Genomic DNA, 13,789 nt, shown 5'->3' on the forward strand with positions numbered 1-13,789 from the left:
CTGATCCGAAGCCAGGAGCCAGGTGCTTCTCCTGGTCTCCCATGGGGTGCAGGGCCCAAGGACTTGGACCATCCTCCACTGCACTCCCAGGCCACAGCAGAGAGCTGGCCTGGAAGAGGGGCAACTGGGACAGAATCCAGCGCCCCGACCGGGACTAGAACCCAGCGCCACAAGGCGGAGGATTAGCCTATTGAGCTGCGGTGCCGGCCAAGATTTTGTTTTAAAAAAAGATTTATTTATTTATTTGAAAGGCAGAGTTAGAAAGAGAAAGAAGGCGAGACACACAGAGAAAGGTCTTCCATACTCTGGTTTACTCCCCAAATGGCCGCAACAGCCAGAGCTGGGCTGATCCAGAGCCAGGAGCCAGGAGCCAGTAGCTTTTTCTGGGTCTCCCACGTGGTACAGGGAGCCAAGTACTTGGGCCATCTTTCACTGCTTTCCCAGGCACATTAGCAGGGAGCTGGATTGGAAGTGAAGCAGCCAGGACATGAACTGGTACCCACGTGGGATACGGGCACCACAGCTGGCAGCTAAATCTGCTATGTTATAGTGCTGCCCTTGGCAACCAGGATTTTATCTTTCTCTCATTTTAAGACAAAAATTTTAGAAACACCCCCCACGTGTGCGCACACACACACACACACACATGAGTAGAGTGCAACGAGCACTCTAGGAAGGGAAGTCGAGCCCAGATGGAACCTCTCAGCACTCAGTAATGCTCGGTTCTGCAGAGTGACCAGCAGCCTTTGCTCTCAGAACGGTGAGGCCCCCATCCCGCTTCCTAGATGAGGTCCTAAGGATGACAGCACAGGCTGCAGAGTTTAAACCAGCCAGCAAAATGGACTTAAAAGTGACCCATCTGTGCTTGACTGCTAGCTGTCCAACCCCGCCCAAGGCATCAACTTCCCACCTGTCCTGGCACAGGGAAAGCCAACCGTGGATCACCCTCTCAGGTGGCAGCCGTACCTAGATGCAGCAGCAAATGCAACAGCCCGGGCAGCAGTGGCTTCTTCTAACTTCTTCCTTTTTTTCTCCTCCAGTAATTGCTTTTCTACAAAACTTCGGGCTTCCTGCTCAGCTTTTAGCTTTTTCTCCAACTGGCTGATGTTCTGCTTGTCTTTCTGCTTCATCTGCACAGCATTGTGTAACCTATATGGAAACAAGTGTCACACAGTCTTAAAATGAAAACACTCACGCGCGGCCTCTCGGCATCCTCCTAAGGCCCAGTGAACAGGAGGCCTGAAGAGCCAGCTCCTGTGCACGCGCTGCTGGAGTGCCCAGGGTCAGGACGCTGCGCCAGTATCTACAATTCCCAAACACCAACAGACCAACTGCCTTGCAAGACACAGAATCGGACCCAGCCTCCGCTCCAGGTACATGATCTTCCCAAGGCAGTTCAGAAAGGAAGACAGAACGTTGCTAGCAGAGGGACTCACTGCAGAATGACTCTAGTGTCCTAAAGCCCCGGGGAAGAACTCCAGTCCTCCGCAGCCGCACTGATGGGACCAATCCCCCGGAACCCAGGGTAAGGGGTGCGAGGGGAGAAGTCTTTCTGAACACAGCTATGCTGCACCTTGCCTCTCTAGTGCTCCAAACCAGTCTCTTAAAGAGCCATGGGATGCTTCATTTCGGTTGGAAATTTCAGCCGTACGCCCATCACCTGCAGTGCTACCTACCAACACCAGGTGAACTTACTAGGGAGGGTCTCTAGGCAGCAATGCTAAAACCACCACGAAAGTTGGCCAGAAGCAATGGAGAAGTTATCTGCCTACAACGGCTCTAGCTTTTGAATTATAATCCTTAAAAATGTTGGCCTCCTTTCTCAATAGAGAAAGCTCAGCGTGTGTAACAGTAATCACTACCACAGATACACGCTGCTTAGCAACTGAGAAAGTCATTCAGACCCACGGTGAATCAACAAGTAATCCTGGAATGAATGAATGGAAAGCTTGGAGGAGTTTAGACACCGGAGCTGGCCTCTGCCTGCCTCTTCTAATAACACCAAAGTTTAGCGTCATTAGTGCCTGCCAGAAACCAAAGTCAATATCAAAGCTGGATCCTCTGAAAACATTCAAAGGAGCAAAATGTTCAAATTGTGGCAGGACTACTTATCAATTTTACGTATATTATCACAAAAGCTCGGAACTTTTAAATTAAGACACACTACTAAATGAGAGAAGACAAACAGTAACGCTACTACACTGTTTTATTGCAAGGAGGTTCTTGCAGTTTTATGTGTATGTCGGCTATCTGCTATTTTAAACACGCTGTGTGAAAACGTCCCTGCTGTCACCTGAGTGCTGCACGCCAATCCCCCAAACAAGAGGATCAGGGAGCCCCTGCGCGGGCGGCGGCCCCGCCCCAGGCTGGAGGGGCGCACGTACTTGTTCTGCAGCAGCTCGTTCTCCTGCCGGAGCTGGCCCATTTCTGAGCGGATCCCTCGTTCCGTGCTCGAGAGGGAGCTGATCTGACTGCGCAGCTCTTGTTCCACCTGCCGGCTGGCTTGCAGGTCAGCCTTTAACTTTTTAATGTCTTGTTCCAGCCTGGAAGGAAAAACACAGTGATTTCATCTGGAGAGGGCCCACGGGGTTCAGTGACAGCCTCGGGCTGGGGCGCCCCGGAGCTGCTGGGGGGCGGCAGAGGCCCCGGCTGGCCGCTCCTGCCCTTCAGTCTGCTGACTGCAACAGAGTTTGCGGAGTGATTCCCACCTCCTTCCACCAGGGGCAACTTTCGATTCCCCCAATGTCTATGAAGTGACAGTGAGGACAGCGCTGCTAACAGGAAGGAGGGACGGCAGAGGAGGCGACTTGTCCACGCCCCTCAGCTGGAGACTCAGCACACAGCGCTCTGAGACATTCTTACAGCTCGGAATCTAGGGTCTGGGACCCCCTCCCCCCACAGGCCTAGGGAAAACAGTGTCGGCAACGGCTCCTGGACCGTGGGCTTCCTTGCAGGAGATGCTAACAGATCTGGTGCCTGTGGCAGAGGGAGCACCAGCCTCAGCACGGTGACAATCCCGCATCGGGAATCACAAGAAACTCCACCCGTGAACTGAAGCCTCTTTATTCTTCCATGGCTTCCTCGGGCCCACCTGTTTCCTTTAATGCAGCGGAGTTTCACTTTAAGCTATGTGTGCTGGGAGACCAGTAAATGCACAGGTCGTACTGAGCAGGCAACCAAACAGGTAAAACCAAGTCCATTTCTCTGAGAGAGGACTTTAAAAATCAGTAGGAGCAAGAGACACGTAACCGCAAGATGACACACGGAGGGCTACGGTCAGACACGTGCTACCAGGAGCAATGGCTACAGCTACTGTTTCGTAAGAACTTCGGTGCCAAGCACTGTTCCCTATAGGGGCGCTAATGGTCGGAACTCACTCCATCTGCAAAACCGTGGGCTGGGTGCAACTGTTATTCCCATTTTCCCAGATGGAGAAATCTGGGCCAGGAAGGCTGAAGCCCAAGGCCCTCCCAGGCAGCAGCTGCAGGGTCCATTCTCGTCACCTCTAGGCCAAACGGCAGCTTCGTCATCCACAGCACGGCAGTGCTACCTGTGTTCTCAGAGGAAAGGCTGGGCAGAGATGGGAACTGAGTCAGGCTCTGAAGACTGGCAGCATCTGGAGTAGTGGAAGGGAGCGAGGGACATTCTGGGGGGAAAACGGCCTCAGAACCTACAGGTGGGAACAGCCACAGATATGCGAGGCAAGACAGGCTTGCGCTAGGAACAGCGGGAAAAGGTAGCACGGGTGTGTCACATGGGGCCGTGGACAGTGGCACTGGAGTTCAGGCCAGGGAGAAGACACTTTTTTCATCAGGATACAAACTCACAGGCAGGTACAAGTCAGTGTGCTCGGATGAGACGTGCTGAGTCGTGGACTGCGCACACCAGCAGAACCACGATTCCTGGGGGGCAATGGCGGGTCATCTTTGGGCCTGTCAGCTCCATGGACTGAGTCTGGACAGACTCCAAGGCCTAGCATAGTGGTCTGCACTTACCCAATACACAGTGCCTAATCTCCCTGAGAAACCAAAGAGCAGCCTGAGTTACTTATCTACCTTTAGGCCACTTATGGAGATTTCCAAACCCCAAATCACAAAATACTGAAACAGGCATTCTGTAAATGCAGCAGCCAGGTCTCCTGTCCAGCGTCTGGGAGTGCGGCCTAGAAACCTTGTGTTCCAGAAGCCACGCTGGGTCTCCTGACACCACCAGCTCCCCAGGGAAGGGTCACAGGACAGCATGCCACGCGTTCCCTATTGCCAGGGTTATTCCAGTTGAATGTGTTCTTGGAACTGCTCTGAACATGACAGGTCACCAGGCCACCCTTCACCCCACCACCACTCAGGGAGGTTCTGATGCTGTCAGGGCATCCCCAGGAAGAGGCTTGGCTAAAGAATGTGTTGGGTAATTTACCTTTCTTGAGAAGTGGATTTCACAGTCTGAGGACTGCAGTTTGGGTAATAAGGGTGGCTTTCTGATGAGACCAGGGGACCCAGCAGAGTCCAGCGCTGGGGCTCGGGAGCAGGGCTCTAGATGGCTGCAGGGCTGATGCCGGGCCCTCAGCAAGGCGGGACCCTCAGCAAGGCGGGACCCTCAGCAAGGCCGGACCCTCAGCAAGGCGGGACCCTCAACAAGGCGGGACCCTCAGCAAGGCGGGACCCTCAGCAAGGCGGGACCCTCAGCAAGGCCGGACCCTCAGCAAGGCGGGGCCCTCAGCAAGGCCGGCCTGCCGTCTTCCAGGCGCCGCTCCCTTGCCAGAGGCTGCTGCTCTCAAAGGCCCTGCCGGGCTGCTCTCGGGTTTCTGGACCTGACACACTTACGGCCGGCTGCTGACTCGCTGCTTCAGATCAGCAAACCGTGCAGGGTCACATGCACAGGCATGGGAATCAAGTTCCACACAGCCAGCCTGCTGAGGTCCAACTGGGCCGCAGTGGGCAATCAAAGAAACATTAAATCTTTGGAGGCTAGAGGTCATGGTTTTGTATTATTACTCTCTTCCATTTTAAAGCTTTAAAGGCCAAACTAAGAGTAACAATATTTACTTGGAGTAAAATTCTAGAGATTCTTGAAAAAAAAAAAAGTAAAAATCCAAAAGAGCTAATACAGTTGAGATCAAAGTATCAGAGTGCAACTTCTGGAGAGCGGGGAACACCACGCAGCCATGACAATGCCGTCAAAGATAACGGCAGCACGATACGACGGAAAGTAAAGCGAGCGGCTCACCTGAGATCCTAAGTCACACACTGCGGATCTGTGCACTGCTCTGCGTGTGTGTTACATACCAGTTAGGAAAGCAGGTGAAGCATACAGAGCTCCATCTCAAGAGACAGAACCAAAACAAGTCACGATTTTCCTAACTGCAGTCAGTCACTTTGTAAAACTCAGAATCACTATTTTCCAAACTGCTGCAGAAAGCCTGCGAGTTGGCACCGGCGCCCCCAGTTTAAGAAACACCAACCTCTAGGTACAGTGCCTAAGGACACACAGGAGAAAAAAGCACCAAACGGCAAATTTCTCAGTTACTTTTCAAATTTATGCCAGACGATGTTTTACTCCCTTTCTACACAAAGCATTAATCGAACCATGAACATTCACTATATTTTAAATCTTTATTGATGAAGGCTGTAAAAATGGCTTATAATCCCATATTGGATGTATTCTTTATAAAAGTGATCCCCAATCAGTATCAAAAGCAAATACAGGCCGGCGCCGCGGCTCACTAGGCTAATCCTCCACCTTGCGGCGCCGGCTCACCGGGTTCTAGTCCTGGTTGGGGCGCCAGATTCTGTCCCGGTTGCCCCTCTTCCAGGCCAGCTCTCTGCTGTGGCCCGGGAGTGCAGTGGAGGATGGCCCGAGTACTTGGGCCCTGCACCTCATGGGAGACCAGGATAAGTACCTGGCTCCTGCCATCGGATCAGCGCGGTGTGCTGGCTGCAGCACACCAGCCGTGGCGGCCATTGGAGGGTGAACCAACGGCAAAGGAAGACCTTTCTCTTGGTCTCTCTCTCTCTCATTGTCCACTCTGCCTGTCAAAAAAAATTTAAAAAATTAAAAAAAAAGGGAAAATATAACAGGGGCTGGTGTGTTGCTGCAGGTTAAACCACTGTTTCAACATCAGCATTCCATACTGGAGTGTTGGTTTGAGTTCCAGTTGCTCCACTTCCATATAGAATATAAGTACATCACACTTCCAATAAAAATGTAAGCAATTCACAATTCTCTCATCCAGGCGGAACCACTCACTGTATACATTTGGTCTACTTCTTTTCTGTATGTCTTTTTTTTTTTTCACATATGGAAATATATTTCATACTAGTTAGAGTACCACAATACATATCATAGACACCTTCTCACATTATTAGGTACCTGTCATAAGGAATTATTGTATGATACACCATTGGATGGATGTACAATATGATCTTATGTTCTAAGACATATCTAAATTTTTGCATTTACTCAATAGAAAATTATACATCATGAGTTATAAAATAATTATGTGAGTTAGCAAGTTGAGCTGAATTAAGCCAAGTGCTAAGTCAAGTGCTAAGAGCATTTACTCAACAGATAATCACTGCTTGACTTAATGGTATACTTAACCCTGTGGCACTGAAGGTAAAATGCAGGCACATGATTTACTAGTGTGAAGACAAGAAGGCTGATTAAATGGTGTTAAAAGGTTAATGCAAAATCTTCAAATGTACTCATGGAATTTTATTAAATGTCAACAGCTGCAACCTAAATTAGAAGCAAGTGGTCAGAGAGAAAATGAGGCAGAAGTAACAGTTTATAATTTTTGCAAATAATGTCAGTATACAAGGATCAAAAGAACAGAGGAAAAAATTCACCTGCAAGCTTCAGAACTGAGTGCCCTTTCTTCCCTTCACTATGGAATGCTCCTACTAACAGCTACAATCTCATCCCAACACAAAGAGAAACTGAACCAGACACTCCTTAGCCAAACTTTAATAAGGCTTAGCCAGGAAATACGTAAAGGCACTTGCTGCCCACTCAGCTCCGTGGGACCAGTTTGCACCTTTACGAAGGCCTGTCTCATGGCATCACTCTGGAGACAGGTAGGGCCCATGGCAAAGCTGATGTCTACAAGAATTACGTCCATATCTGTCAACTACAACCCAGGATTCTAAACCCTTACATTTTAGGCCCAGACAACCTTCCTAGCCATTTTACGGAGAACTACAAGAGTCCCCCACGCGGCAGGAAGCTGTGAAGCCACCACTGAAGCCAAGTCCCCAGGCAAGAGCTGGGACTGTTCCTCCGGAGTCAGTGCCAGACTACACTCCAAAGCAAAACTGCCAGGGGCAGGGAGGACCCTTCTGGTCCACTCTGAACTGTAGCTATGTTTTCCCTTCTCCTTGATCTCACCCAACTGAGGCAATCTATAATGCGAATTATTGATACTTGCCTAATTTTAAAAGGAAAAGACTTCCATTTTAACCAGGGGCCATCTCTTAACTAACCGAAAGAATGAAGTTCAAATGTTGGCCTCTGGCAGGCTGAGTGTGTATCTGGAAGGTGGACACCTGACAGTCAAGCAGCACCAGGATTCATGTCCTGCACGGACTGATCCTGAGGTGGCAGGGAATACTGCACCTGAACGTCTGCAGTTCAGATCTTTGGCCGATGACTGCACTGCAGCCCACAGCACTACAACTTCACTGCAAGCTTAGAAGACCGCCAGGAGCGAGGGTTTTCTAAAGCCTGCCCGAGGCTGCAGGGGCCTGACCCTGCGCACAGAGCAGGTCAGAGGCAGGGCCGCAGCACAGCTCCCCAGGAAGCAAGCCCTGAAAAACAGGCCGGCACTCCGCCGAGGGACGAGCAAGCTCCCAGCACTCTGGGAAGCAGCTCGCCCACATCCCTGAGGGCTGCTGCTGGCCCTCCCGGGCCCCTGGGGAGGACGAGGGGCGCTGCTGGTTGTCTCCGAACCCTCGCGAGTTAGGGACACAGGCACTCCAGGCTCCGCAAGGCAGACCTCACCCTGCTGCTCGCCTCGCTCGGAAAGTCAGCTCCAAGTCACGCAGCCCAGCGGCTGAAAGGTGGCTTTTCTGCAGGCCCCGCACACCTGCCCAAATGACACAGTCCTCGTTCCCAGACAGCTCTGCCTTGAATCACACCACCCCCTAGGAAGAAACGGCCTCCATTCCGCAGTCTCAACCATTCTCCAAGGTCCACGTACAAAAACTAAACTCTCCGGCAAGAGGCGCTTTGCTTCCTTCCCCTCTGAAGCTGAATTCCGCCCTGGTCGCCAGCACTTCCCACCTGGTGCTGAACCACTGCCCTGCGCTGGGTCTGTGGTGGGGGTGCTGTCCAATCTTTCCTTTGCTACGTATTTCATTCCCTTAAGACTGGAAGTCCGTTGAAGCCAGGGACTGACTGAGCTACAGAATTAGAAGCTTGGATTGCATTTCTGAAGTTTCCTCCGATCCTGACAGATCACGTCGCTAACCCTCATTCCGCGTCCACCTCTTCAGTGCTCAGAATAGAACGCGGTCAGTGTTATGACATTCGAGGCTCTGGAAACCACCTAGCTACAGCAGGCCGCCAGAGTTCTAATTTAAATCGTGCTGAAGGAGAGGAGGCTGAGTGGATGTTTGCTTATGGAGCAGGCAGGTGCACATGCGAAGAATGAATGAAGAGCAGCTGCTTCATCGGGATAAGTGCCTGACTCCACTAGGAGTCCCCGGGTATACATTAATCAGACCAGACAAGGCTTGTTTAGGGACCGCACAGCTGTCTGCACAGAGCTGCACTCATAAATCAAAGCTCTGTCCCCAGAAGCAAGACCGATTCCCCTCCGAACCCCACGCTGCAGGTCTTCCACACCAACAGGATGAGTAGCCTGGGTCACTCAGAGAAACACTACTCTGAGTCCATGGTAGATGTGCCCTGGTACGTGAGGCTGCGATGACCTGAACCTGTGCCAGCATCTTTTATAAACCAGAGCTTCGGAGCTACCGACACGCCGCTGCCTCGGGTCTCACCGTAACCACCACAACTGCTTACCAGGCACAAACACCCTGACGACTCGATGACGAGGTGGAACAATTACAGACTGCTTCCTAATCTGGCCAACACAAAAGGTACACGCGTTAGTTTTCTTTAAGGAATGCACAAAGAATCCTAGAGACTTTCACTTAGGGAAATGTGCGGATTTATTTAAATTCTTTAACAATAAAACTGTGTCAAAAGTGGTATTTTTAGTAAGGTCCTTAAAGGAGTAGGGTCCGATTTAATATTCTGTATCAAAGTCTTCAAAATGTTCCTATCTGTTGATGCAGCAAGTGGGAGATGCACACAAAGATTTATGTAAAAGTGCTTTTGTTGCAATAAGAAAAAGATCAGAAGCACTTAAATATTCAATAGAAGACTGGCTAAATTATAGTACATCTATGTATCTGACTGCATTTAAAAATCGAATTATTAACTCACTGAGGAAGATTATTCAATGACATGGGAGAATTTCATGATCGAGTCAGTGAAAAAAGTTATAAAGCCTTATATGGCTGGTACTGCGGCTCGCTTGGCTAATCCTCTGCCTGTGGTGCTGGCACCCCGGGTTCTAGTCCCGGTTGCTCTTCTTCCAGTCCAGCTCTCTGCTGTGGCCCGGGAGGACAGTGGAGGATGGCCCAAGGGCTAAGCCCCTGCACCTGTATGGGAGACCAGGAGGAGGCACCTGGCTCCTGGCTTCGAATCGACGCAGCACGCCAGCCGTAGCAACCATTTGGGGGGTGAACCTACGGAAGGAAGATCTTTCTCTCCATCTTTCTCTCACTGTCTAACTCTGCCTGTCAAAAAAAAAAAAAAAAAAAAAGCTTTATATGTACTATGAATTGTTTTGTAGAAGTAGCTATATATATGTATATAGTTATAAAGTAACTTTTCTCTCAATTATAAATTAAAATGTTAAAAATAAGTTTTCCATATTTATCATAGCCGATTTTGAAGATGAAGAGATAACCACTGTTAACTATATATCCTCAGCATTTTTTATTACATATATGTATATTTTTAAAGATTTATTTTATTTATTTGAAAGACAGGCCGGCGCCGCGGCTCACTAGGCTAATCCTCCACCTTGCGGCGCCGGCACACCGGGTTCTAGTCCCAGTCGGGGCGCCGGATTCTGTCCCGGTTGCCCCTCTTCCAGGCCAGCTCTCTACTGTGGCCAGGGAGTGCAGTGGAGGATGGCCCAAGTACTTAGGCCCTGCACCCCATGGGAGACCAGGATAAGTACCTGGCTCCTGCCATCGGATCAGCGCGGTGCGCCGGCTGCAGCGCGCTGGCCGCGGCGGCCATTGGAGGGTGAACCAACGGCAAAGGAAGACCTTTCTCTCTGTCTCTCTCTCTCACTGTCCACTCTGCCTGTCAAAAAAAAAAAAAAAAAAAGACAAAGTTACATAGAGAGGTAGAGGCAGATACAGCTAATAGATAGATATAAACATAGATATAGATATATGCAAGGGGGCCGGCACTGTGGCACAACAGGTTAAAGCCTTGGCCTGAGGTGCCGGCATCCCACATGGGCGCTGGTTCGAGTCCCAGCTGCTCCACTTCCAATCCAGCTCTCTGTTATGGCCTGAGAAAGTAGTGGAGGATGGCCCAAGTCCTTGGGCCCCTGCACCCACATAGGAGAGACCCAGAAGAAGCTCCTGGCACAGCTCCAGCCGTTGCGGCCATCTGGGGAGTGAGCCAGCGGCAGATGGAAGACCTCTCTCTCTGTCTCTACCTCTCTCTGTAACTTTGTCTTTCAAATAAATAAAATAAATCTTTAAAATATACATATATGCGATAAAAAATGCTGAGGATATATAGTTAACAGTGGTTATCTCTTCATCTTCAAAATCGGCTATGATAAATATGGAAAACTTATTTTTAACATTTTAATTATTATTTCATAATTGAGAGAAAAGTTACTTTATGATTGTTAAAATTTATTTGAAAAGCAGAGAGAGAGAGAGAAAGATCTTCCACCCGCTGGTTCACTCCCCAGATGCCTACAATGGCTGGGGCTGGGCCAGGCTGAAGCTGGGAGCCTGGAACTCCATCTGGGTCTCCCACATGGGTGGCAGGGGCCCAAGCACTTGACCCATCATTTGCTGCCTTCCGGGACGTGCATTAGCAGGAAGCTGGAATTGGAGGCAAGCCAAGGCTTGACCAGGCACAGTGGCAGAGAATGCAGGCGTTCCAAGGGGTGTCCCAACTGCTGCCCCCAGTTATTTTAAAAGAGTGGTGGTTGGTCTGCTTTCACGGCTGCTCAGCATTCACCGTTACTCTTGGATTCACCCACGTCACAGGCCAGTTGCAGAACAATGCGAAAGCCTTGGGGAAGATCCAACTCCTTTACTCCATGCACTTTCCTGGTCACTCCAAGGAAGGGGAACTTGGCCTTCTGAAGCTGAGAATGGCTCAGTCCCTAAATCCACAACTACGTGCATCTCATCACTCCCTTCCAAAATGATCATCTTTCTAAATCTAGATTCTAGAGCCTAGGTTGACTGCTCTGTGCTGGCCTCTAGGCCTCACACAACACTGGCCACAGAACAGAAGGCACCGCTTGGACACCAGGCTCCCGTACTACACGGGAGGTGTGGAGAGGCCCAGACTACACCAGTGTGCCTACGTCTGGGTCCCGGCATGCCTTATGCGCCAAGAACATAGCAGAAGAATCTGACACGGAAGAAGTCGCCAGCGCTAGGCACAGCGGGTCTGGGCAGTTCTCTGCACCACATGGTTTGAGAATACCAGAAGGCCAGAAACCACCCTTCTTCTTCTTCTTCTTCTTTTCAGATTTTATTTATTTTATTTTAATTAGTTAATTTTTAAAGGAATACAAATTTCTTAAGTACAACTTTAGGAACACAGTTATTCTCCCCGCCATACCCGCCTTCCCACCCTCTCCCTTTCCCAGTTCCATTCTCCATTAAGATTCATTCTAAATTAACTTTGCACACAGAAGACGAACTCTAACTAAGTAAAGACCAAAACCACCCTTCCGATCACGAGGTTGTCCTCTCTGCTTCTGAGCGTTCTGAAGGTCACAGCCAGCACAGGAGTTCCGTGGGAAGGGGAGATCTGACTCTGGGGAGGCACTGTCAGCCTGTGCTTGTCTTCCAGGAGCACAGGTCACCAGACAGGAGGCGGCAGAAAGAGCCACTGATACACAGCAGGTTAGTTCATGGGACCAACCAGATACTCCCTAACAGAAAGGCCTTGCTCTGAGAGTCAAGTTTTGATTGGTGGTGCCAGGGGGTGGGGAACGAAGCACAAGCCCAACAGGAAGGTCAGGAGCAGAGGTGGCAAACTGGTGAGTCAATCTGACCCACAAGAACATTCTGCTTGACCCTACCCCTACCTGACATTAACAAAAACTGCTTTCTAACTGGGAGATTTCACAAATAGATAACCATTTTGGGCATCTATTCAAGGTATCAAGATTTAGCAACACCAGGCCTACAATCTTCAATGGCATCAACTGGCTGTCCTCTTTAGAAGAGTTCATGCCCCCAGACTCCTGGGTGTCAGGTGCAGTACTGACGGCCAGTGAAGACGATGCTGGACCCCAGAGTGCTCCCCCAACCTGTCCCACTTGTTCCTGGGCCCTATGCCACTCCTGCAGGAGTCTGAGTGCAAGGCTTACTGCGGAACTTGGGGGCACAGGGCGAAGGGAGGCGTGATGGTCCTCCTCAGTTGGCTACTCTGTGCTTCTGCTTCGGACCTCTCGGAACACTCTCACAGGAAAGGTGACATGCACTGTATGATACAGGAGTTGTCACTCTTCGTATTAAAAAAAGAAACTAAAATTTGTTTTAATTCTGAGAGTCCCAGCTAGTCCAAAGAGCCAGTTTCTAAATGATAGCATGAGTAATATTTAAAGAATATGGTTCCTTCTCCTTGAGGTTACCTCCCCTTCAAGGAATCCACCCTTAATCCCCTTAGTTGATTCATTATGTGCCAGCAGAGGTATGAGTCAGTTTAACACAAAGCCTTTCCAGGTTGTGCACCAGTTTCTTCTTGATTCTAGCAGGGAAACTTTCGGTCTATCTAGAAATCACTGTTTTGATAGAATCGACTCTCAGGACTCACTATGAAAATTTTCTTATGTGCCCTGCCTCAAAATGACTTACGTGGTATTCTGTCATTTATTTATTACCTCCCTATTTGACCCCCTGCATACAGAGACTTTAGGTGAACTGCTTCTGCAAATTCACTGATGCCTGGGTTCAAAATGTTCCATGGCTTTTCAAGTTATGAAAACAGCCTTGTTGCAGCATGCAGCCATCACGCTTCTATTAACACATTTACATACCAGAATACTCAGAATACTATAGTTTAAAACTTCAATGGTTAAAACTAATTCAAACTATGTTGTGAATTAATATAAACAGGCTTGGGGCTAGCGTTGTGGCACAGCGGGTTAACGCGTTGGCCTGAAGAGCAGGCATCCCATATGGGCGCCGGTTCTAGTCCCGGCTGCTCCTCTTCCAATCCAGCTCTCTGCTATGGCCTGGGAAAGCCGTGGAAGATGGCCCAAGTCCTTGGGCCCCTGCACCCACGTGGGAGACCCAGAAGAAGCTCCTGGCTCCTGGCTTCGGCACAGCTCTGGCCGTTGTGGCCATCTGCGGAGTGAACCAGTGGATGGAAGACCTCTCTCCATGTCTCTACCTCTATCTGTAACTCCTTCAAATAAATAAAAAATAAATCTTTTAAAAATATATAAACAGGCTTAGCTAAGTAAAACTACAGGTACCTAAGTTTGATGGGCACAGCAGAA

The 13,789-nt window shown here is 49.7% G+C and overlaps 1 protein-coding gene across 4 annotated transcripts in view; it reads right to left on the minus strand.

Moving 5' to 3' along the window:
- The window catches only part of MACO1 (macoilin 1), a 78,160-nt gene that overhangs the window by 12,441 nt on the left and 51,930 nt on the right, over window positions 1–13,789 (minus strand). For all 4 annotated transcript variants that reach the window (XM_051856658.3, XM_089301339.1, XM_089301337.1 and 1 more), the window contains 2 exons: window positions 2,385–2,543; window positions 967–1,149 (listed from right to left, as the gene is read on the minus strand). In XM_051856658.3, the coding sequence (XP_051712618.1) occupies window positions 967–1,149; window positions 2,385–2,543 (342 nt within the window). The remainder of the gene's footprint in view (window positions 1–966; window positions 1,150–2,384; window positions 2,544–13,789) is intronic.

This window comes from Oryctolagus cuniculus, chromosome 7, assembly GCF_051225735.1.
Source record: "Oryctolagus cuniculus isolate XC-2025 breed Fujian yellow rabbit chromosome 7, ASM5122573v1, whole genome shotgun sequence".
NCBI classification, from domain to species: Eukaryota; Metazoa; Chordata; class Mammalia; order Lagomorpha; family Leporidae; genus Oryctolagus; species Oryctolagus cuniculus.